This window comes from Podarcis cretensis, assembly GCF_951804945.1.
Source record: "Podarcis cretensis genome assembly, chromosome: 1".
Lineage (NCBI taxonomy): Eukaryota > Metazoa > Chordata > Lepidosauria > Squamata > Lacertidae > Podarcis > Podarcis cretensis.
In genome coordinates this window covers 112,086,100-112,111,779 of record NC_137170.1, presented here as the reverse complement: position 1 = coordinate 112,111,779, position 25,680 = coordinate 112,086,100, and the positions used below count along the sequence as shown (strand labels likewise).

General features: G+C 43.7%; 2 protein-coding genes across 7 annotated transcripts in view; both read left to right on the top strand.

Annotated features, from left to right (window-relative positions):
- LOC307215727 (sodium channel protein type 1 subunit alpha) overlaps window positions 1-9,601 on the top strand; it is a 106,063-nt gene extending 96,462 nt beyond the window's left edge. For all 4 annotated transcript variants that reach the window (XM_079975360.1, XM_079975358.1, XM_079975359.1 and 1 more), the window contains exons 23-27: window positions 2,079-2,136; window positions 2,847-2,980; window positions 3,621-3,725; window positions 4,244-4,514; window positions 6,406-9,601. In XM_079975360.1, the coding sequence (XP_079831486.1) occupies window positions 2,079-2,136; window positions 2,847-2,980; window positions 3,621-3,725; window positions 4,244-4,514; window positions 6,406-7,580 (1,743 nt within the window). In that variant the 3' untranslated portion in view covers window positions 7,581-9,601. The remainder of the gene's footprint in view (window positions 1-2,078; window positions 2,137-2,846; window positions 2,981-3,620; window positions 3,726-4,243; window positions 4,515-6,405) is intronic.
- Window positions 9,602-15,148: 5,547 nt separating this feature from the next.
- TTC21B (tetratricopeptide repeat domain 21B) overlaps window positions 15,149-25,680 on the top strand; it is a 32,364-nt gene continuing 21,832 nt past the window's right edge. For 2 of the 3 annotated variants that reach the window (XM_079975949.1, XM_079975948.1), the window contains exons 1-8: window positions 15,149-15,298; window positions 17,639-17,768; window positions 18,499-18,609; window positions 19,930-20,096; window positions 21,197-21,319; window positions 21,878-22,035; window positions 22,972-23,056; window positions 24,924-25,022. In XM_079975949.1, coding sequence (XP_079832075.1) covers window positions 15,164-15,298; window positions 17,639-17,768; window positions 18,499-18,609; window positions 19,930-20,096; window positions 21,197-21,319; window positions 21,878-22,035; window positions 22,972-23,056; window positions 24,924-25,022 — 1,008 coding nt within the window. In that variant the 5' untranslated portion in view covers window positions 15,149-15,163. Of the gene's footprint in view, window positions 15,299-15,618; window positions 15,867-17,638; window positions 17,769-18,498; window positions 18,610-19,929; window positions 20,097-21,196; window positions 21,320-21,877; window positions 22,036-22,971; window positions 23,057-24,923; window positions 25,023-25,680 lie in introns of those variants that run through there. The other variant, XM_079975950.1, reaches the window with a different exon arrangement.

Genomic DNA, 25,680 nt, shown 5'->3' with positions numbered 1-25,680 from the left:
ATGATATGATATGATATGATATGATATGATGTCTGTTCAGAAATCAGTCCCATTTAGTATAGAATTGTAGACCCTCCCAGGGGCATAGCGTGGGTTGCCAGTGCCCAGAGCCATTTGCATCACCCAGAAGATCACAGCTGCCGAGATAAGAAAAGAAGAGTTGTCCTGTTGTCTGGAGAGGTCACTTCCTGGTTTGCATGGGGAAGCCGTTTTCAATGAAGCCCAGCAACAGAAGTACGCAGCTGTACTGAGGCAGCACCTGGTGTTGAATTTTTGTGTCCCTAACCATTTAGCATCCAAGGCAATCACCCCTTTGCCCTCCGCATGCTATGCCACTGGTCCCATCTCTTATTCTGCATAGCCTTACCCAGGGTTTTATTTCTTGGTCAAGCTACAAGGTGATGCTCAAGTATGCTGCTAAAGGATCTTAGGAAACTTCTTTCATAGAGAGAGTTGACATGCATAATTCTCCTAGTCATTTATTTAGATTAGTGCTTTTTAGCCGGGATCATCTGAACAAGGACTATAAGTATAAACGCTAGTGGCACTGGTTGAGAATAAAAATTGTACTTGAATTTTTGTGAAATCAGTGAATATGGTTGGATAGTATATAACAAGAAGCTGACATTTCTTTAAAAAACACCAATCCTTTAAGTATAGTTCTTTAAGGTAAAGGGGACCCCTGACCATTAGGTCCAGTCGTGACAGACTCTGGGGTTACGGCGCTCATCTCGCTTTACTGGCCGGTGTACAGCTTCTGGGTCATGTGACCAGCATGACTAAGCCACTTCTGGTGAACCAGAGCAGTGCACGGAAATGCCGTTTACCTTCCTGCCGGAGCGGTACCTATTTATCTACTTGCACTTTGACGTGCTTTCGAACTGCTAGGTTGGCAGGAGCAGGGACCGAGCAATGGGAGCTCACCCTGTCGCGGGGATTCAAACCTCTGAGCTTCTGATCGGCAAGTCCTAGGCTCTGTGGTTTAACCCACAGCGCCACCCGCGTCCCAAGTATAGTTCTTTAGAGTGTTGTAATTGCTCACCAACCTACAATAAATAAATAAATGGAGCATCTGGATTTCCTTCTTTGGTAGCATGGACTCTTCTGCATTAGAATGGGCAGTGGGCATGTAGGTGAGAATAATTATCCCACCGACAGGGGAGTCAGTCCCATTGAACACTGTGAGTGGAATCCAGCATGGCACTAAGGAAATCGTTCTATCCCTGCAAGGATTTCTGCTTGCACAACAAAACGTTCTCCTCCTCTGTTATTTAACATGCATAATAAGCAGGGGTGTCAACTTGAATAAAATATTTGAAGTGGGGCAGTTAAGCCCCACTCTGCATCACTGATCGCAAGACGCAATGCACGCACACAATTTCAATGCCAATGCCCATCAACTTGGGGGGACAGCCCCTCAAATATGTTATGGAGGGATGAAAGGACCTCATCCTCTAGGAGTTTGCTCCTGTGATAATAAGTATCATTGTAGTAGAAATGCAGAGGGGGATTAAATTCTTTATGAGCCTGTTATATCTTAGGATACATTAAAGTACCTTATTTCCATATTGCCAAAGGTATCATCTTTTGTAGCTGTGCTTTGTATAATGAACTGAAATACTGAAACCTGTGTTTGCTTCTTAATTTTCTTAACTGTATCAGCTGGAGCAGGACTAAGTTAGGCCTCCTTGAAATTAGTGGGACTTAAGCCAAGTCATGACCATCATGCCAATTTGATTTAGTTGGGACCAATTTCATTTCATGGGGAACGAAGCTTAACAAATTTACATCACAATCCTATGCATGTCTACTCAGAATGAGTTCCATAGAGTCAATTGGGCTTATTCCCATTGGAGGCATGATTGCTTGTCAGCGAGTCTCTTTGAACTTAACGGAACTTATTTTTGACTAGTATAGGATTCCACTGCATGGCAGAATCAAGCCCACTGAAAGCTTGAACAGCTCCCCCTTTATAGCATATGTATATGTGGAGCATTTCCTATTGGTAACTCTGGTACAAGACATTGAGCACGGCTGCGAGTTCAGAGTTTTATGTTTAAAATATTTTCTTGACACAGGCTACATTTAAAGGATGGATGGACATTATGTATGCAGCGATTGATTCAAGAAATGTAAGTACTTTGCATTCTTTGCCGCACAAAGACTCTAGGATTCTGCTGATGAAATGCGCTTGAGGATAACATTAATGTGAACATGGATTATGTTCAAATTAAATAGCACCCTAATTGGTTTGTGTTCCTTTATACTTTGCTGCAAGCTGCCCAGAGTGGCTGGGGTAACCCAGGCAGATGGGCAGGGTAGAAGAAGTTTATTATCATTATTATTATTAAAGATGGACGGGGTACAAGAAATACCACCATCATCGTAACATAAAGAATTCCAGGCATGCTGACAATTAAAGTGAAGATATAGCATTGCTATGGGGCCCGCCGGAAGTGCTTTTGCATTGTGACTTTATGATCATTTGTACTTATGGTGGTGGCTGTACACAATCCTGCAGCTGTTTCATACCACAAACGGTGGGGGCATCTGGCAGCATTGTATTGCTTTTGTTGTGCTGGAGTGCAAGAGTGCCCCTCCAGATGGCAATAGTGCAGTAACATTGAGGAAGCATCGCAGAACTAATAAGGTGTGTTGGTGCCCCCGTATAAATTTGTCACTAATGCTCTATTACTACATCATTGACATGTTCAATTATACACCTGCCAAAACACACACATTCACACATCTGGAGGGGTCCAGAGTTGTCTTGATGCCAACTTGCAAGCTTTTTAAAAATAAACTATGTTGAGGTTTCACAATCATTTCGCTTACTTTGTAGGTAGGACAGCAACCTAAGTATGAAGACAACCTTTATATGTACCTTTACTTTGTTATCTTCATAATCTTTGGGTCATTCTTCACCCTGAATCTATTCATTGGCGTCATCATTGATAACTTCAATCAGCAAAAAAAGAAGATAAGTATTTTACCTGCGCTACCTTTAAAGCTCACGTCATAAAACTTTGGCTAAATCATGTGAACCAATTAAATGAAATAGTTGCTCTGACTTTTAAAGGGAAAAATGGAGAGACTTATACATATTCATGGCCGTTTGGGAGAGAACCTTACCTTGCAAAACATTGAAGAGCTGCAATGTTTGGTCATTGGAAAGAAGTTCTTGCGGAATGGTCTTGTGGTTGACCACACCTCCTCTCAGAATGCAGGGGCAGTTAAGGTTTATATTGGGGGTGGGTAATCTGTGCTCCTTCAGATGTTGCTAGACTACAAATCCCATCACCTCAACCATTATCTGTGCTACCTGGGACACATATGGAAAGCCACAATTTCCCTACCCAATTTCTACATAAAATCTTCAATCTTACTGAATTGAGCCTAAATTAAAAATTTTATTCTACTATCAGTAAATGGGCACAACAATTTAAAGGGTATCACCTTTTACCGGCATCGCTGGAAAATCTGGAAGAACCTCATTGTAAAAACCAATTAAGCCCAATATTTGTTTTTCTTTTGATTATGAATATGGAATAAATGCAAGTAAGTGTATAGGCCATCTATGAGAATGTGGTTATAACCATTTTTTCATGTTATGCCCTTACTTTGGAGGTCAAGATATCTTTATGACAGAAGAACAGAAAAAGTACTACAATGCAATGAAAAAGTTGGGGTCTAAAAAGCCTCAAAAGCCTATTCCTAGACCAGGGGTAAGTGAGACTATTCTAGATTGAAAGTTTCATTTTAAAAACAGCAAATGAGAAGTGAGTTTAAGCTTTCTGTAAATTGGAGAGAGCAATCAATATTTGAATACATTTAAGTGAGTTTGTTTTTCTTGGTTTGGGGCATGCATGTTGCTGTTGCTTAGTCGTTTAGTCATGTCTGCCTCTTCGTGACCCCATGGACCAGAGCACACCAGGCACTCCACTGCCTCCTGCAGTTTGGCCAAACTCATTTTGGTAACCTCAAGAACACTGTCCAACCATCTCATCCTCTGTCATCCCCTTCTCCTTGTGCCCTCCATATTTCCCAACACTGGGCATGCATATGTGCAAACTATTTGTACTTCTAAAGACATCTGAAGGTAGTCCGGACTGAAAAGTTTTTGTGTGATGTTTCACTATGTTTTTATTGTGTGTGTCTATATCTATGTTATTAATTAAGTTGTAATCTAGCAGTGTGCACACCAGATCCTTAACTGATTTAATATCTCTTCTTTATACCTCAGAACAAATATCAAGGCATGGTCTTTGATTTTGTGACAAGACAAGTATTTGACATCAGTATTATGATTCTCATCTGCCTTAATATGATCACCATGATGGTCGAAACAGATGACCAAAGTAAAGAAATGGAAGATATTCTGTACCGGATTAATCTGATCTTCATAGTCCTTTTCACCGGAGAATGTGTCTTGAAACTAATTTCCCTGCGCTATTATTATTTCACCATTGGATGGAACATTTTTGATTTTGTGGTTGTCATCCTCTCCATTGTAGGTAAGGCCCGTACTAAACAAAGCAAGGCAAATGTCAAAAGTATATTAAGGTGCTTCAAATGTTGCTTTATTTCTTTCGCTGTTTTCAGTTGCTCAGCCACATTGATTCCTAGTTGCATCTCCTGTAATTGTGTCATATGGATCACAATCATTTCTGAATATGTTTGACAAATGTGTGAAAAAAGATTTATCTGTGTCTGTGATGATACAGGTAGCTTGTATCCATTTCATCCAATGAGGGAAATTCCAGACAGGTTAAAATCTCAAATTGCTAGATCTCAGTGAGCAGGATTTTCCTCTCCTTTCTGTCTTGGCCCCCTCACTGTTCAGTAAAGACTGGCACTCTTACGCCCACCAATATATTTGGTTAGAAAGTCCCTGTATATTTATCTTCCCACTTTGGAGACTGTGCATCTCCCCTTGCCCCAGGTTTCTTTCTTAGGAAAACATCCCCAAAAGATGGTGAGTCACATATTCCACTTTTGGGAGTCCTCCTGTGGGCCGAAATCATTCCAACACAGGAGGGTTTTCCTCTCCCTGTTTTTATTTTTAGTAGCATGGTAAGTATATTTGGTTAAGCACATTGGAAGGGTGGGTGAGAAACAAAAATCACACAAGCTGCTTAAAACAACAACAACGAGGATATGTTTTCTAAGTTCATTCTTACACTTAATCTACAAACCAATACTCCCCAAAAGGCTATGATTTACAAGCTCTTAAAGAAATGATGAAAAGGAAAATGTTTTTGATGAATGCCCCATTTGCTTCTATATGTGGGAACCGGGACTGACCCAAGACCTTCTGTTGCTTGAAGCAAAGGTGAAAATAGCAACCACTACCACCACCCCACTATGTAAAGAAGTTCACTAGAGTAACAGCTGATTCTTATGTCAACACTGGAGATGGGGCAATGTTTTGCACTACACCTGAGGGCAATAGCCTAGCCTATGAGGGTGGAGAACAGGCTGCCTGCACTGGTGTACTGAGGGGGGCAGGGTGAGCGCACTGGGCACCATTTGGGGAAAGGGTGCCATCGCGGCCTCCCCCCCCCCCCCAGGATGCATGCCGGGCACATGCCCTCCAGGGACGCTCACCAGCCCTGCCCCTGCCTGTTCTCCACTCCGGGGACTGCAGCATGTTGCTCTGCCACTGGCTGCCTGACACACGTATGGTAGCTTTGTCCACCAATACCTATTGCCACTCGTCATTTTGCAGCATCTGCTGCTGAGGTGGCCAGCTCATTCGGCCTGCTAGTTAGGGCCAGATCTAGTGGGGATGCAGCAACCCATCCAGCTCAGCTGTCAGGGGGGAACCAAGAAGTTGCTAAGTTGGATGGAAACAGCCACCATCCTCCTTTAATGTCAGCCCAGCAGGCTTGCCTGCTCCATAGGGCAGGAGCCTCGGTCTTGATAAGGTATGTTTCTGTTGGTTATCACTGTGTTCTAGTATCCAAAATGCCTTTGTTCCATTTCTGACATCTGCATAAGCCAAGTTTGGCCTAATGTGTTATATTTAAATTGGTTACTCCCAGATGTGCTGCTTGATTTAGATTTCAAATAACAATAGGTTAAGATGAATGAATCTAGAAAGGCTTAGATGACATAATTTTCTATGTGTTAGATAAAATATAATAGTTGACTTTTAGCATTCTTGAGTTGTTACTGCACACTGCCATAAAGTCAGAAACATGGCAGTTTACAGCCCATTCCTATGCATGTTTACTTAGAAATAAGGGTTGCTTTGTTCAATGAGATTTACTTCTGAGTCATTGTGCATAGGATTGCAGACTTTGTCACTGAAAGCTCCTTAAAGTTCACAGGTAAGTCAAGGCAGGACACTGGCATTGATAAACAATTAGCCCTAAGACTATTGCTTAATTGTATTTTTAACAGGTATGTTCCTAGCAGAGATTATTGAAAAATACTTCGTGTCACCCACCTTGTTCCGAGTGATCCGACTTGCCAGGATAGGTCGAATCCTGCGTCTCATCAAGGGTGCTAAAGGGATCCGCACTCTGCTTTTTGCCTTGATGATGTCTCTCCCTGCCTTGTTCAACATCGGTCTTCTCCTTTTCCTGGTCATGTTCATCTATGCTATATTTGGAATGTCCAACTTTGCCTACGTGAAGAGAGAAGTGGGAATCGATGACATGTTCAACTTTGAAACTTTTGGCAACAGCATGATCTGCCTCTTCATGATCACCACCTCTGCTGGCTGGGATGGCTTGCTAGCTCCCATTCTCAACAGTGGGCCGCCAGACTGTGACCCTAAAAAAGACCACCCAGGAAGCTCCGTCAAAGGAGATTGTGGCAATCCTTCTGTTGGGATCTTCTTCTTTGTCAGCTATATCATCATATCATTTTTAGTTGTAGTAAACATGTACATCGCTGTCATTCTGGAGAACTTTGGTGTGGCGACCGAAGAAAGTGCTGAGCCTTTGAGCGAGGACGACTTTGAGATGTTCTATGAAGTCTGGGAAAAGTTTGACCCAGATGCAACCCAGTTTATGGAATTTGAAAAACTCTCGGAGTTTGCAGCTGCTCTGGAACCTCCTCTTCATTTACCAAAACCCAACAAGGTTCAGCTTATTGCGATGGATCTACCCATGGTAAGTGGTGACAGAATTCACTGCCTTGACATCTTGTTTGCTTTTACGAAGCGCGTCCTCGGGGAGAGTGGAGAGATGGATGCTCTCCGCATACAGATGGAGGACCGCTTTATGCAATCCAACCCTTCCAAGGCCTCCTACGAGCCCATCACAACTACATTGAAACGTAAACAAGAGGAGTTGTCTGCTGTCATCATTCAGCGGGCTTACAGGCGTTATCGCCTAAGACAGACAATACACCAAGCTTCCTTTGTATATAATAAAAATAAATTAGAAGGAGGAGCGGGCCAACGTCTCAAGGATGAAATTCTCATTGACAAGATCAATGAAAACTCTTACACAGAAAAAACAGACCTGACCATGTCCACCGCTCTTTGTCCACCATCCTACGACCGCGTAACCAAGCCCATTGAAGAAAAACACGAAAAGGAAGGTAAAGATGTACAGAAGAAAAAGTAAAGCGCCAGTTTAAACAAAAACACAAAACTGATTGGGTGACAAATTGTTTACAGCCTGTGTGAGTAATGTAGTTGTGTCAATAGGACTCCTCTAGGCGGTATATGCCAAACAGACAGTTTTTACAAATATACTGTATTCTTTAAGGTCAGTGCCTATAACAAGACAGAAACCCCTCGTCGTCAAAATGTGACTATATATAAACTATGGGAAGCATGACAGGAGGTTCCTGTTTTCATTACCAGCTGACACTGCTGAAGAGGAGAGGAAAAAATGGCTAATCAGACTGTAGGGACCAGTAAAAGGGGTTGGGAGGGGGGGAACACTAATTTGTGTGTGTGTTAAAACATAGAACACTTAGTACAGTCAGTAAGTATATCCATTTCAACTGCCACATTTGTCATCTTTTTATGAAATCTGTGTTGGTGGATTCCTTTCCTTTCTTCCTTCCTTCCTTCGTTTCTTTCTTTTTATTCACACATTGTGACTATTTTTGTAAATGGGGTTTATGCTGGGGAAAGGGGATAAGTACTACTTTGTCGGTATGAAGACCAGGCGTTCTATTATATGACTCTCTTATATGCACACCAAAATGATTTGCATGGGGGCATGCTGCACTTCTTATAGATCATGCATGGGGGGAAAACATTACGTCCACCAAGAACAACGAGTTTTTAACAACTCTTGTTAAAACTGCGAGGGAATACTCCGTTCTGAGGTGCTTTAACAAACGTGTTTCATGTTGTGTTACATTCGGGCAAGTGTTTAAATGCCTCTAAAGTCCCCTCAAACTCACCAGAGCAAAACAAGACGGATTATTTTTGAACCGGCAATTAAATCTCAGCTAGAGCTGGAGTCGGGAGTCGCTGTTTTTATGTCTGTGTCAATTATTTTTCCCTGTATGGTGTATTTGAGGCAATGTGCCCTTAAAAAAGAAAAGAAAAAAAGAAACAACTGAACTGACCAAAAACCCCTTTATGAATTTGTTCCGCTTCATCCTGCAGTATTGTTTAGCCATCTTCAGCTCTCAGCCAGGTTGCCAGCGTACGTGTTCAATGAAGAGCCCTCTGTTGTGTAAATAGTAATTTTACCTGTGGTGCATGTTTGAGCAAATGAATAACGACCTGAGCACATTTATTGCATCAAATATGTACCACAATAGGTTTAGTGTGCAAGCTTTCAACAGGTAAAAACAATGTATTCTGTACCATTATAGATAGTTTGGATCCTAACAGTGCATGTTTATATTGCCTATGCTGCTCTTCCTTCAAGTGTCCAGAATCTTAAATATGGGAAGCCATACGTCAGAGGTAAAGTGGGAAAAAAGTGTTCAACAAGACCTCATCCCCTCATATCATTAAGCAATATTTGCAGCTACTTGAGAGGTTCTTTCTTTCTGTTTGACATTTTTAAATTTGAAGTGAAAACCAATCTGATGTATAGCCAGACTGTACAGACATGTTGCAAACTGCTAAACCTGTTGAAAATAATGTGGTTAGAATTTTATAAGCAAATATAAATATTGTAAAAAAAAAAATCATGTTTGTTTTATTTTTGAGCATTATGTACATAAAAATGAGAAATGAATTTTATCTTGAGGTTGACGTTGCAGCCTTTTGGGTTACATTCTGTCCATAGCACTTTCTCACGGAAGAACTTCAGAAAATAAGAAACGAAGAAGAGACGGGTAATTGTAGCTTTCTGCTTTTTAAAATTGTATTTGCAAACATTTTCAAGGTGCAATAATTAAATTATTTGTGAAGGAAAGATTCACAGTTCGCTTGCTTCCAGCAATTCTTTGCACTTGGAAGAGGATGCAATGTTTTTATTTTAAATCTCTAGCAGTGCCTGCATCAGAAAATGTAGCCTTTTTCTTTCACAGAACCATGTTCTTTTCCTGTTTTTATTTATGCGGTCTGTGTTTGTTCATTTGACTCATGCTTTAATAGAACTGTTACAAATATATCTTGGGTCCACAGTATTTTTTCACAGAAAAAAATAAATAGCAGAATTATATAACCAAACACATCAGGACATTTTATGTTTCTTACATGGGATATGTTAAATATAGATTATTTCTTTTAATAAACAATCAACTTATACTGTATTGGTGAACTGCATGCAGGAAATGCTACTAATATCCTAAATAATGCTATACATCATTACTAATGTGCAAAATAATAAAGATTAATTTTTTATTGTAATTTCCTTGGCTACTTTTCGTATCTAGGACAAAATGAATTGCAACCTCTGATTGTCAAGGAGCTGTCAGGCAAGCGCAGGGCAGGAAAGAACCTGAGACACGAAAGGCAATTAGCTTTTGTTCACAGAAAGTAACAACACAGCAGAGGTCCTTTAGCTCTAGTTGGAGATGTTGCTGAAACTGACCACTGGTCCTGCCTTTTCTCTCTAACCTCTCACTCAAGATCCCCACCCCGCAAGCAGACAAAAGCTGTATCAAGGGAGCGAGCTCCTTCTCTGGGCCTGTCTGGCCCATTGCTCAGCAATGTGCAGGACTGTCCTCAAGCAGGGGGGCGGGGGGCGGGGAGAGCCAGCAGAACTGGGACTGTCCTACTGGGTAGCATTGGCAACCTCTGACTTCTCTCTCTGAGTCTGCACTGACACTGTGACTCTCAGCCTCCAGCCCTGTCCTTGAAGAGTCTCTTTCTTCTGACACACTCCCCCCCCCCCCCATTGCTCAAACCTCCTGCTTCTAGCGCCTCCCAGATTGTCCCTTCCCCAGACTGCTCCCCAGTGTCCCACCACCACAATCCAGGGTCTAAATCATCTTCTGTGTTAGGGTTTGCATATTTTGAAGAGCAAAAAAGAGGACACATTTGCCGACTGCTAACTACGGAGTCCTTTGATAACTCTCGTTTTAAATACCCCTACTATGTGCAGGCTATAGACACTGTGATATTTTGCTAGTAGCAATGTTCTTAACTTTCGACAACAAAATAATAGTAATACATATTTGCTCCCTCACTTGCCATGTGAAAGTATTTTGGCTCATGTTCACATCTTTGTGAACGTAAGTGTGCACGGAACAATTTATTAAACTTTTTAACATGCATAGCTGTCAACTTTTCCCTTTCTTGCGAGGAATCCTATTCGGAATAAGGGAATTTTCCTTAAAAAAAGGGAAACATTGACAGCTATGTTAACATGTAAATATGGACTTTCCTTAAGGGGCAGGGGGATGTTAACTCTTGCCCTCCCAGACTCCTTCTCCAGGATCTTGTAGCTGAGACAGTGTCCTTTTAGTTCGGCCACAAGAGAATGGATTTATACAGTATGTAGTTAGTTTAAGATGCTGCTCTGTTGTGATTCTCTGCTGCAGACTAGCTTAGCCAAGTGCCTCAGATCTGAGTCTAACACACTAGAAAAAAATTCTTCAGTTACTGTAAACAAAAACAAACAAAAAACCCAGACATTTTGCCAAATTTTAGAAATCCGCCTAGACAAAAATTTTAATTCTGAAAAAGAGGACATGTCAATGGCAACCAAACCTGGAAAAGAGGACATGTCCTGGAAAAAGAGGACATATGGCAACCCTCCCTGGGGGACTCTTGGGCAGATGTCACCCACCACTTTTCCTCAACAAGCCAATCCCGGACACTGATGTAAATAGGAACATAACTAAGTAGTGATTTCAAGCACACTTGCATGGAACAAAATTCAATTGATATCAATAAGAGTTCATTCTGAGAAAATTGCCCATGGGAGACATTTTGGGTCTGAGTGCCAGGATTATGGCTTCTGCATCCAGTACTAGAGATTTTGTATTCCATTTCCACAGTGCAGGATCAAGATTCTCACCCACAGTGGTCAGCTAATCAGGTGGTCAGCGCTGTTTGCACTACTGACAGCCAATCACTGTTTGATGGAGAAGGCTGTTTTTCAGCACCATCTGATGATCAACAGGTAATAATGATAATAATTTGTACACTTAGACAAATAAGTACATGCATTCCACCCTTTCGTTTCTAATTTTTTTCAAACGCGTGCACATCACCTGTTATGTGAGCATCTCAATATCAACAAATCATAGAAAATGCATAAAATACAGTATAGTACACAATCACAAAACAACAATTAAAATAATCATAAACAGGCAACCATCAAGTGGTTTAAAAATTGTTAAGAGATCTGTAACAGCAAAAGACCAATCGCCATGATGTTGTCAGAATGCGTTCCTCAGCAGATAAAGGTTCCCACCTCATGGTTTAGATGGTTTTCCCCTCCCTCGCAAGCACTTCCCAGAACAAATGGTGTGAAATCCAAGATTCTACCTTTATTTTTCTTACGAAAAGATTTATTAATATTGATGTAAAACTGGATCTTGTAACTTCTTATATCTTGCTTATTTGGATGGACTGCAGCTGTGAGGGGGAAAAGGAAGCAGAAAAAAGATAAAGTGGCCATGCTTGAACTCAGAGCATGATCATACTCATACTATCTTGTTTAAAATGTTGTTTTGTTTTAGTTGTTTAAAGCACACCGTGTCTGCATGCAAGTCAGTGGAGCAGTTTGTTGACTCGAGTGCCAGATGTGTCTCAGGACGAGGTATGAGATGGAGAGAGATTTTCATTGGGGCCATCATGTAGAAGGATTCAATCCCCCCCCCCCCCACATCCTTTCAGCACTCATGCTCATGACTGCGCCCTGCTGCAGTTGGGAGGGGCAGAAAGAGAGAGGGGGGGAATATGCATAAATATAAAGGCAATGCTATTTGGAAAGGGAAGCACTAAAGCAATAGTTGATTCCTGCAGAGGCGACTGAGGGTGTAGGAAAGGGAATGGCTATAGCATGGGTAGGCAAAATAAGGCCCAGGGGCCGGATCCAACCCAATCGCCTTCTCAATCCAGCCCGCGGACGATCTGGGAATCAGTGTGGTTTTACATGAGTAGAATGTGTCCTTTTATTTAAAATACACCTCTGGGTTATTTGTGGGACCTGCCTGGTGTTTTTACATGTGTGCTTTTATTTAAAATGTATCTCTGGGTAATTTGTGAGGCATAGGAATTCGTGTGTCCCCCAAAAAATATAGTCTGGCCCCCCACAAGGTCTGAGGGACAGTGGACCGGCCCCCTGCTTAAAAAGTTTGCTGACCCCTGGGCTATACAAGCCATTACTGCCCATAATAACAACTGAAATGTTTTGTTCATGCAGGTACCATGTATAAAGTGCATGAACAGAGCATGCCTATGCTGAGCACAATTAACATCCAGTATGGATGTTTGATTTCATGGGAGTTACTTAATATATTATATTATAGAACATTGTAATAGACTGGTTGTATTGTCCATATGCTGTTGTCAGATACACCTCCTAAACTCACCCGTAACCATGGTTGGAATACAGAATCGTAGGATCAGAGAGTTTGAAGGAACCTTGAGGATCCAACCCCCTGCTATGCAGGAATATGCAGTTGTTCCTTATGGGAATTGAACCTGCAACCTTGGTGTCATCAGCACCACACCCCAATCAACTGAGCTACCAAAGGCAAGTACTGCTGTAGCTAGCCACTTAGCACAGAAACATTATGTTGATATGCTTGTAACACCCTTGTTTTTTCAGTGTTCTATTAACATTCTCTCCCTTTTACAGAGCAGTGTAAGGATTGTGTGGGTGTTGCCTTTTCCTCTCCATATTTGTGCTTGGCTTGAGAGCTGAGGGGTGATCCATTCACTTGGCTTTCTACTGTGTGCATTATGTGCAATGGTCAGCACCGAGTGCCTGCCTGAAGTGTGCAAACAGGTTTTAAATATTAATATAATCTCCAGAGAAGCAGAGCTTCCAGAGCGATCCTAACCATGTCTACTCAGAAGAAATTCCTGTTGAAATCCATGGGGTTAGGATTCCAGCCACAGCCTGTGCCAATAAAAACAACAACAGAAAGACACCCAAGGTGAGCCTTTTGGTACGTCAAAGACGCACTGATTTATTGTGACAATCTCTTCAGATGTATACGGTGATCTGAAGTTGGCAGGCAGCTTTTGTGCAGCGGTGGACCTACATTTTGGGGTCCCTGAAGCTTGAACTGTCATGAGGGCCCCTTCGCCACTAGCAACAAGGTCTGGGTAACTGCTGTTCTCTTCCTCCATGGGGTTGTTCCATGACTGATCCCTATACCTTTACAACATCTGTGCTACTGACTCTCAAATGTTGGGATTGTTGGAATATTTACAAAATCATCATCATCATCATCATCAGTTTGGGTCATGCGGCTCAAATTGGGTCTACTAGACCCAAAATTGTTAAGCAACGTGGACTAAAATCACTTCTGGGGCCCCTCTGGGATTAGGGCCCTCCTGAAGTTTAAGCTTAATTCGTTTCATACTAGATTCGCCCCTGGCTATGTGTGTGATTTGTGTATGCAAACACATGCAACACACGCACATATACAGTACATTTATCTACATACACGACCATAGAGGACGGGAAAGTTAAGCTACCAGAGTCAAATGGTCGTGATGTACATGGTGTTTCCATGCAAAGCTCAATTATTCACAATATAATCAGACAACTGATAACATCAGAACAGTAGCGCGCTGGTCTTCTGCAGCAAAAAAGAAGACGAGAGAGAGCACGGAGAGAGCAAGGCGCTACAAGACTCTTCGTTATTCACAAAAATGTTGATGGGTGATATAAGACAGTCTCGTTCTGCTATGATAACTATATAACTGTGTAACTATTGTTGGAGGAGAGGGGGTTGAACATTGCTGGCTGAAGCTGCTGGAGAGTTGCTAATTGAGCGCGCGAGCGCCCGCTTTTCGTTGCAGCAAAACGGTGGGACTTCTGACGACCCCTTTGCCGTCTCCGGCGTAAGCCAATAGAAACTCACTCCGGCGTCCGCTCCTCTCCATAAAAGCGAACCTCCAGCCAATCAAGTGCCAACACAATATGTTGACGAGCGAACCTTCCCATCGCCGGCGGCGCTCAAGAGCTTCCCTTCTGATTCGCAGGGAGGAGGAGGAGGAGGAGGAGGAACGCGTAACACCGCATTTCCGGCTCCCGTTGGAATGGAGGAGAAATTCCTGCATGCGGGCTCAGAGCCCAGCGTGCGGGTCTGCAAAACTGGCGCCTGAGACTTGCGCTGAGTGTAAGACAGCCCAACCTGGACGGATACCCCCCCCCCCGCAAAGAACTGCCAGTTACTCATGTCCTGATCAAAGTATCATGGGCAGCAGCACACAGAAAAAGAGAGGGGACGGTACTATATGGATGAGTACTATCACAAAAGCATTGCTTCTGCTACCCCAGGATTTGGTATTCTGTCCTCGTTTTGTTTGGAAAGAGGATCTGATGCTATTTAAAACAACAACAACAACCAGCAAATGAAAAGGAGCTTAATTTTCTCTTATTTTGCTTTCCTTTGGTAATCCTCATAGAACTCTAGCCCAATGGTTGCCATTAATTTGATTTGAACTGATTTTATAATGTATTGATTTTAGAATGCTGTATTATTTTACTGTTGTTAGCCGCTCTGAGCGCAGCTTCGGCTGGGGAGGGCGGGATATAAATAAAAAAAATATTATTATTATTATTGCCTTAAAAACAACCAGGACTCACATAGGTAGATCATGGGCGCGAGGAAGCAGCTTCCACCCCACCCTCCATGGGCCACAAAATTTGGCAGCTTTCGAGAGTGGTTTCCTGCATTTGTAGAACCAGACATACGAGACAAAGTGCAAGGCCGCTGTTTTTATGCGTCCTCGGTGAGAAGCTGGCCTCCCCAGACCACTTTTTGCCCCTTTCCAAAAACCCGGAACGTCTGAACAGCTTGACGCTGGGTCGGTGGAGCATGAGCCTCTTCATCTCAGGGTCGTGGGTTCGAGCGCGATATTGGGCACCGATTCCTGCACTGCAGTGGGTCGGACCAGAAATGCCCCTCGGGGTCCCTTCCAACTCTGTAATTCTATGCGAGGCGGGTCTGTGTGTGTCAATCGAAGGACCTCCCCACCCATGGGAGCCTTCTTCCTCCCCAGCCCCAGCCTGCGCATCCAGCGCTGCGTCCAGCTCCGAAGATGCGCCATCCCGTCCACGGGAGCTCGCACCGTAATAAAAGCATCGCGCTTTTCAAGATGCTCCCGGAGCGAAGGCTAGGGGAGGGATGGTTTGGGTTCTTTTTTTTTTCCCTTGCGGCAACGAATTAGTAGGGCGAGGAGGACCCGCCCGGCAAGGCCCAGCCTTCCCTTCCTCAGGCGCCTCCCCTGGACGCCGCTGCAGTCGCGTTAGCAACCAGGCCCGCTGCTTCCGGCAGCCATGGATCCTTCCTTGCTGCAGGTTTGTCAGAGGCGCTTCGGCTCGTCCCTTCCCTCCGACCCGCGAGCGAAATTTCCCGTTCTTTCCTCCCGCGCCCGCGCCCCTCTCCTCTCGGGAAACGCGCACCTCTCGGCGGCTTCTACGCTCCTCCTTTTCTCCCCCCGACGTTTTGGAAAGCTCCCAGCTCTCGCGTAACAAAGCAAGCAAGAGATGGGGGCGGGGGAGGCAGCGAACCTTTCCATCTTCTTCCCCCCTACCTTTCTTTTTCTCTCCCTTTGGAAGTAAGGCAAAATGAAGCGAAACACCCATCGCCACAGAATGTTGTTGTTGTTGTTTAGTCGTGTCCGACTCTTCGTGACCCCATGGACCAGAGCACGCCAGGCACTCCTGTCTTCCACTGCTTCCTGCAGCTTGATCAAACGCATGTTGGTAGCTTCGAGAACACTGTCCAACCATCTCGTCCTCTGCCATCCCCTTCTCCTTGTGCCCTCCATCTTTCCCAGCATCAGGGTCTTTTCCAGGGAGTCTTCTCTTCTCATGAGGTGGCCAAAGTATTGGAGCCTCAGCTTCAGGATCTGTCCTTCCAGTGAGCACTCAGGGCTGATTTCCTTAAGAATGGATAGGTTTGATCTTCTTGCAGTCCATGGGACTCTCAAGAGTCTCCTCCAGCACCATAATTCAAAAGCATCAATTCTTCGGCGATCAGCTTTCTTTATGGTACAGCTCTCACTTCCATACATCACTACTGGGAAAACCACAGCTTTAACTATACGGACTTTTGTTGGCAAGGTGATGTCTCTGCTTTTTAAGATGCTGTCTAGGTTTGCCATTCCTTTTCTCCTAAGAAGCAGGCGTCTTTTAACCACAGAATTATTGAAATGACCCTGACGGCCATCTAGTTCAACCCCCCTTTCAATGCAGGAATCTTTTGCCCATCGTGGGACTTGAACCCTTGACTCTCAGATTAAAGAGTCTGATGACTGGCTGAGCTACAAATGCCAGGGTTTCTGAGCTGAACATCGGGCGTCTGAGCCTCCTTCACATGTCTACATGTGTTTTTAAACGTCAGCACACACGTATTTGGGAGGACTGCTGCATATTACACTTTCTGCAGGAAGCACGGAGGAGGGTGTTTGTGTGTCTTCTCCTGTGAACGTACAAAGTGCTTCTGCCACTGTCTTTAAACATCTGTGTGCATCTGCACTAGGGAAGCATGAAGGGACAGTGTGTTTTTATTTGCATTGCAGGGGGTTGGACTAGATGACCCTTGGGACCCCTTTCAACTCTACCATTCAATGTTTCTGTGAAGTAAACAAGCATGAGGGAGCAGCAGCAAACTTAGACTCTTTTTCCGTTACATAGATTACAAAGCAGCAATTTGTGAGTTTGTCACAGTGTGTGTACTCAAAAGGCAGCTGCAGTCATTCCCATCTCCCCGATGAGTGTACATATGTTACATATGTTTGCCAGTACCAACTTACCACATTGACACTCTTCAGTTTAGGCACACACTTGAAACTTCTCAGGAACAGGATTTGGCCCACTCTTAGAAGAGTTCTGCAGGACTGTACAAAGTCACGAGTGGAGGCGGCACAATGGGAACATCTGCAGAGAGGGTTGCATATTTACTTTTATCCCACCTTTTAGCAAAATATAGCTCCCAGAGTAAGCTTGCAGATCGCACTAACTTCTCATTTCATCTCAACCATATGGCGCTGGAAGTAGCTCTCCTAACTCAATGATCTCAGTTTTATTAGTATTTACACCTGTGTGATTGTATCATTTCCTTGCAGACACTCATTAATTACTATTGCCAAGAAGGCTACTTTCGTCACATTCAGACACTTGCCAGCGAAGGCCTCAAGTTGTTTGGCAATGACCCAAGCTTCGTTTTTTACCGCATTTATGGCAGGCTGATGGAAGGTAAGGCTTTTGACGGAATATCTTTCGGAATGTTAAACCCCGCTGATTTTGGCAGGTTTACTCAGCGCCTGACAGAATATGCTGGATACCACCCAATATAAAGATATGCAGAGAGATGCTTTAGCTATATCAATAATTCTGTAGTGGGCAGTGGGGACCTCCTAACAGAGGAGTTGCCGCCGCTGAATGGGAAGACAAGTGGGTTGATATTATGCAAACACACTTGTAGAGCATTCCTTGCCCATGCCTCCCTCCCAGTAAACAGCAGCACCTCCACTGTTGGGAGGTCAGGTAAGCACCCTCCACCACACTGCAGGAATTTTAGAGTACTTAATAACTGAGATGTGCAGACTAAGGGGAACGGAAGCCCTGTATAGGGAAGCCTTTCAATGTGCAATGTTTTATTGTGTTTTTATATTTGTTGGAAGTCACCCAGGGTGGCTGGGGCAACCCAGTCAAATGGGCAGGGTACTAATAAGGAAATTATTATTTATAAGGAGGAGCATCTGCTTTGCTTGCAGAAGGTCTGAGGTTCAGTCCCCAGGCATCTCCTAGCAGAGCTGGGAGTGCTATCTGTCTGAAATCCTGGAGGACCCCTGGCATGTGAGCTAGATGGACCAGTGATCTGGCTTTTGGTACAAGGCAGCTTCCTGTTTTCCTCTGCTTGATGAAGCACGTATTCCATGGCACCAGAAAATGCAACTTAACCTTCTTGAATTTGATTCCTTAGGGCACATTCAGGAGGCTCTTCTCGACCTCGAACCTCTTAAAAACAAGCAGGATGTGTCCCTTTGCACAATGATGGCAATGATCTATGCCCATAAAAAGAGACCAAATCCAGGTACAGTTTGAACTATCTCTACAACGAATAAAGCCAACAGTCCTGAATGGGGTAACTGTGCACCTGAAGGACCAGGTGCGCATCCTGGGAGTAATTTTTGACTTACAGCTGTCCATGGAGGTGCAGGTCAATTCTGTGTCCAGGGCAACTGTTTACCAGCTCCATCTGGTACGCAGGCTGAGACCCTATCTGCCTGCAGACTGTTTCGCCAGAGTGGTGCATGCTCTGGTTATCTCCCGGTTGGACTACTGCAATGTGCTCTATGTGGGGCTACCTTTGAAGGTGACCTGGAAACTACAACTAATCCAGAATGCAGCAGCTAGACTGGTGACTGAGAGCAGCTGCTGAGACCACATATCACTGGCCCTGAAAGACCTACATTGGCTCCCAGTACATTTCTGGGCACAATTCAAATTGTTGGTGCTGACTTTTAAAGCCCTAAATGGCCTCAGCCCAGTATATCTGAAGGAGTGTCTCCACCCCCGTTGTTCTGCCCAGACACTGAGGTCCAACTCCAAGGGCCTTCTGGCGGTTCCCTCACTGAGAGAAGCGAAGTTACAGGGAACCAGGCAGAGGGCCTTCTCGGTAGTGGCACCCGCCCTGTGGAATGCCCTCCCATCAGATGTCAAAGAAATAAACAACTATTGGACTTTTAGAAGACATCTGAAAGCAGCCCTGTTTAGGGAACCTTTTAACATTTGATGAATCATTGTATTTTAATATTCTGCTGGAAGCTGCCCAGAGTGGCTGGGGAAACCCAGCCAGATGGCAGGGTATTAAAAGTATATTATTATTATTATTATTATTATTATTATTATTAGAGTTGTTAACATTTCATTTGCTGTCCTGTTTAATGTGAAAGCACGTGGGGCCTTCAATAAAATGTTGCGGCGTAATCTGACCTAACCGAAATGCACCTGCTCAGAGTGCCTCTTCCAGAAAGCCACTGCAACCCCCCTCCCACATTCATTCCCTGCCTCCCCATTTAAAATTGCCTGAGGCCGCAATCCTGCGCACACATGCTTTGGGAAAAGTGCCGCTGATTTCAGGGAGATGCTCCTTTGGGAAAGGGCAACTGAATTTGAACCAGAAATACCTTAGCTAGAGGAATCATCCATTTCAAGTTTAACAGCAGGAGGATCCAAAGCGGCCTTCCTAATATTTTTACTGTTAAACCATGGCGGTAGGGAGTTTGCCCCTGTTGCATGACGTCTTGCCATATATCTGTAGCATGTACCGAAGACAGTAGGCCGAATTGGGCTGTTTCCACACACCCACTGTTATGGTTTAAATAACCACCGCTTTACTGATTTTAATCAGATCGAGAAGCCATTGTGGAGCTGGATGCCAAGCTGAAGGAGCAACGCAAAGTAGCAGGGCAGCAGGCGTTGTATTTTGCAGGCTTGTTCTTGTGGCATATTGGGCGCCATGAGAAAGCCCGCGAATACGTTGACAGAATGATCAAGATCTCGAATGGCAGCACAGAGGTAAGCCGCTTCCCATAGTCACACTTGGTATCTCTGCTTGCTATAGAACGAGACTTGCTAGCCCTCAGCTATGTTGAGTCATCCTGTAGATCATAGCCTGTTATTACTACTTCATTTAACGCTCAAGGAATATTTTGGCGGAATCAGTACTGTTAAAAACTAGCCTGATGGTTTCTCTTTAGTTAGCTGTTAAGCGTGTCTGGTTCATTAACCGAAATGAGTCACTAGCCAATAGCGTTGTTTGAGGCAGCTAAGCCATCTAATGGGTCTGAATCACAGATGTTCCCAATGCTTGGGGTTTTCTTTGAGCTGCTGACACAGAAACGCCATGTGCTGTGCATAAATGTGGGTGTTTTCCTGTCAAGTTTAAATTGCAAAAATCGTGAATTTTGTTTTGAATGCTTTCTCACCAGCCAGTTGCATACTAACGGCATGAAACATTAGGAGAATGATTGGAGTCGAACAGATTATATGACGGCCTTAGACTCTGGAGTGTTTTAAGGCTTCTTGGCTCACAAATATTTTTCTCTAACCCTCTCTTCAACATTAGAACATCTCAGCCAAGGCAAGAGGCTTCATCCTTCACACGGTATAAAGACGTTATCTTGGAACTGGCAGAAGCAGAGTTTTAAATGATTCTGCAGTTAGCGTTTTCCGTTTCTCTTAGTATGGATGTGAAGTAGCAGCATTGTAACAGAGGCTGTACTATGGCCACTCCAAAAGATGCAAATTTGAACATCTAAGAGAGTTCCTTGTGTTTCCATTATTGGTGCTTCGCAGGGATCTTGGGTGTGCAGACATTTGGATTTTCAGGATCTTGGCTTGCCACATTTCCTGAGTTCCCCCTTTTAACATTTCATCTGGTGCAGTTCATATGGTATACCTAGTGTTTTGAACAGTACGTTTGGAATTGCTGTTTTGGGTTTGGAAGGTTGTTGTTGAGACTCTAGATGGCTTTCCCAGTCACGAGTCCCAGTTGGTAAAACAGAAAGGGATCTCTTTCATGCCAACTTTGTGAGGATGGATGTTCTAAAAACCATTTTTTTCCTGAAAGCTTTCTTTAAGAATCCCGCATTTTAACATTTTGCTTTTCTTTGCAGGGATTGATTTTGAAAGGGTGGCTTGATGTCACCTCTGGAAAAGAAGCAAGTATTAAAAAAGCTGTGAAATACTTTGATGAAGGGCTGCAAAATGGAAACAATACCTTTGGCCTGATGGGTAAAGTAAGTCCGTTATTAAAATAGAAGCTTTTAATCCTTGCCTGTTAATATAACCAAGATTGTGGCGCGTGCCAATGGATCTCACACAGATTGCTTTATACCTAGTCTGGGTTGCTCAATGTGAGTATCGGAATAAATGGTCAGAGTTAGTCCCAGGCATGGGATGGGAACGCAGGTCTGAAAATTTTAGGAAACTGCTCACTATCTCTTGTCATTTCATTATTTTGAATGGTACAGGTAATGTGGTGTTCTCTGCATTACATATAAGATCAGGGCCCATCCATGGTTGCATAGAATCAGTCCCCAACTGTTTTTTGGAAACTACAACTCCCATCATCCCTAGCTAGCAGGACTAGTGGTCAGGGATGATGGGGATTGTAGTCCCAAAAAAGCTGGAGACCCACATTTGGGAAACATGTGTAAAGAGTTTCTGAAGTAGACTTTGATGTGTTTGAGACTAGAATAATGTTGCTTAGGGAGGGAGTGGTACGTTCCGTAAAACATCTTTCCTTTCTGCTTGGAAATGTAGAGGATTAAGGGATTTCCTTCGTGTTTCATTAGGCACAATATTTTGAAATGCGCCAGAATTACTCAGGAGCTTTGGAGATGGTGAATCAAATAATAGCCCACGCGCCACAATTCCTTCCTTCTTTTATAAAGAAAATGAAGCTGCAGCTGGCTCTGCAAGAATGGGAACAGGCAACCGAGACTGCACAGAGGTGGGTTGCTATTGTTTTGGGAAGGAGGCAGGAGGGCTCCAGTATCCTGTCATAGGCCTGGTGCCCCCTTCCCAAAACCCCGGAAGCTTCTGCCCAGCTTAGGGATGGAGGCACAATGCTCTCTCTCTCTGTCTCTCTCTCACACCCACCCACCCACCCACCAATCACCCTCACAAGCTGGCGCCTCTGGCGCTGTTCCCCTACGAAAATTTTCACCACACGCCACTGGTGGCAAGCAGTGCCTTCTTACCTTCTCACTTACCGTATTTTTCGCTCTATTGGACACACCGGACCACAGGACGCACCTAGTTTTTAGAGGGGGAAATCAAGGGGGGGAAATGCGCGCAGCCTGTCCGCTTCTCCCAGAGCATCTCGGGGCTGCGAGGGAAGCCCAGGTTCCCCCCCCACAGCGCTCGCTGCCCTTGCTTCCTCTTTAGCCTTGCTCAGCCTCCCGCGGCTGGAGAGGTTGCGCAAGGCTTTTCTAGAGGAGGGAGAAGGGACTGACAGGCCGCGTCAGTCCCTTCTCCCTCCTGGGGAAAAGCCCGCAAGATCCGCACGAAGCTTGTGTGTTGCTCTTGGGGGCTTTTCCTGCCTGCCTCCCCCCTGCATTCGCTCCATAGGACGCACAGACTTTTCCCCTTAGTTTTTAAGACGGAAAAAGTGCGTCCTATGGAGGGAAAAATATGGTACCTTCTCTGCTTCTGCAGTGGATTGTTGAAGGTCTTGGAAGGTGGGGTTCAATTATAGTATGAGTTTTTTCTTGAGAGCAGAATGGATTGGTGAGGCCTCTTGGACACTTAAGTGTTCTCTGTTTCATTGAACGCTGATAACTTGCCCAGGGAACTCCTTGTTCATATGAGCGTTGGCCCTCTGTTACGTGAAAACATATAATCAGTCGTGTTGTAAAGATACAGCTCCTGTCTCATTTTGTTCTAGGTTGTTGCAGAAAGATGCTCTTAATTTGGACGCTTTAAAAATGGAGGCCATTCATTATTTGTGTAGGGAAGGAAATATACCTGAGGTCAGTACGTAATTTAACATCCAGGTTTGCTTTAAGTTACTAATTATTTAAATATACATATCCTGAACAAATGAAGAGCACGGTTTGTTGTTGTTGGCATTTCTTCGCTGTCAAATAGTATCTGTTAATTGGGAAAATAATAGCTATTAACAGTGCAATTCTATACATGTCTACTCAGATGTAGAACTCTGTTGGGATGCATCTTTAAAATCTTACATTCCAAACATAGGAAATTTCCGAAATATGTGGTAACTTCAACTATATTTTAAAGGCTGTAGTAAACTTTCTATTAATTAACACCGTGGCCCTTGGTAAGTACATTATAAGAACATGCTTTTGAATTAAAAACAAATCAAGCTTTTGTGGTATGTACAAGTATCTTGAGCATAAGGAACCAAGTAAACTTATTAGGAGTTTTTTCTTGAGCAGTAGACCAGACATGCCAAGGTTGGGGATGCTGTGGCCATCCAAAAGTTGCTTGACTCAAACTCCCATCATGCCTGACCATTGGCCACGCTGGCTAGGAATGATGGGAGGAGGAGTCCCAACACCATCTGAAGGGATACAGGTTCCCCATCCTTGTTTTTACCATACCACAAACTGAAGCTTAGGAAAGTTTCAGAAACGAATGTGATTTTTCTGTGTGGCAAAAGAGGGAATAAGGGTGCTATGCCTCAAGAGCCACATGCTGAAAATCCTTTGGAGACTAGTTGGATGGTTCGTGGCTCTTTGGTCTAATTCTTTATGAGGAGGCATTTTCCCCACTCCCAGTTTGCATTTTTTGGCTTTATTTTCCGGGGTGGAATGAAACCAAAGAGAAAGAGGTCTATAATAGTATATTCAGTGTAGTCTTGGAAAGGTCAGATTCTAAAACCACACAAGGAACGCTTAAAAGACGACTCCCATTCTAGAAAAGTCAATGGAGATTGTAGCAATAATACATTTTGACTGTTGAGTCTGGCTTTTTATAGCTTCAAGACAGTAAACAGTTTGTTTGTTTTTTGCAAACGAGAGATGGATAATTGCTAAAAATAAAAATAAAAATTAAATGTACTTTGCTTAACTTGAGGAAAATATATATCTTTAAAAATCTGTTTGCAGGGCAGCTTTTCCAGTACATTATTCTCTGGAAAGTTGTAGCCATGTATTAGTTGTATGTGGTTGCTTCAGAGAAGGATTTCTTTTGATTGTGGTAATTGGAATGCAGCCATCCCAAGCTTAGCCTATGCTGCCCAATTAAGACATGTTTACTAGACCGGACACAAAATATTCTTTTCTCCTGATGGTAAACATTTGATTTCACAAAGGACTTCTGCAAGGCTCTAGTCTAAACTCACGTATAAAGTACAGTGGTACCTTGGGTTAAGAACTCAATTCGTTCTGGAGGTGCGTTCTTAACCTGAAACTGTTCTTAACCTGAGGCACCACTTTAGCTGATGGGGCCTCCTGCTGCTGCTGCGCCACCACGGTGCGATTTCTGTTCTCATCCTGAAGCAAAGTGCTTAATCCGAGGTATTATCTGGGTTAGCGGAGTCTGTAACCTGAAGCGTCTGTAACCTGAGGGACCACCGTACCGCGAAAGATGGAGTGTGTGTGCCTCATTTAGCTCTCAGGCATTTATTTAAGAGTATGTTTTCTTCTCTTGTCATTAAGTGGAATGCCATTAAGTATGCATTTGTATATTACAGTACTCAGGTTAGCATACATTGCACTGCTGCAATGCTTTCGGAGTGGGTTTGTGTAAAATGTAGCTGTTGGCATGAGAACACATTGCAGCTCCATATAAAATAATTTTATGGGGCTCAGCTGTTCAAAACCCACATATTTCCCTCCTCATTTTATCCCAATATCATTTGCCCTTCCTCAGGCTTCCTCAAAGTTGGAAGATTTGATTAGTGCGTTGGATAAGTTGGAACCACATAACCCCCAGCTCTTCTGCAAAACAGCGTTGGTGTTCAGCAGAACCGTAAGTGGGCATTTATTTTGAAAAGTCCCATCGAAGACATTGATTGTGATCCTTCCGCTGTGAGCTGGTAATTTTCCCTTCATTAAAATGGGAAGCCCCTGTATATGTTGGGTTTGGATTGGTACCTATCGGGCATAAATAATCCTGTACACAGATGTGTCTGAATCTTTTTAGTAGGCTCTTGGCTTGTTTAGCTGTGCACCAAAGTGCTCTAAGAGATGCACAGCTGTTTTTGTTTCAGAATGGAAGGTTAAGCGTTCACTCGGAATCTTTATAGTATGAAGTGCATTTTGATTGTGATGGGAAATGAGCATTGGTTAATCTGTTGGTTGTTCCTCCCCACTCCAAAGGCCCCTTGTTTGTTGTAGTGGCTTCCCCTCCACCCCGCCGTCCGCCGCAAGGACTTTGTCTGTGGCGGCTGTCTTCTTGTGACAAATGGATTGCTTGACTCATTCACCCTGAGCAAAAAATAAATAAAATTGAGCCGAGTGGTGGCATATAAGTGGAGGTTGTGCTCATGGCAAATTCACGAGCTGATGTGTTTTGCCCTGAGCTGGGAGCTGTCAGGGGTTAGAGAGGGAGGAAAGTAGCTGCCATAAGTTGTGTAATCATGTGCATTGGCCGCTTTTCTGAATTCAGTGGTGCACTGCAGCATGAG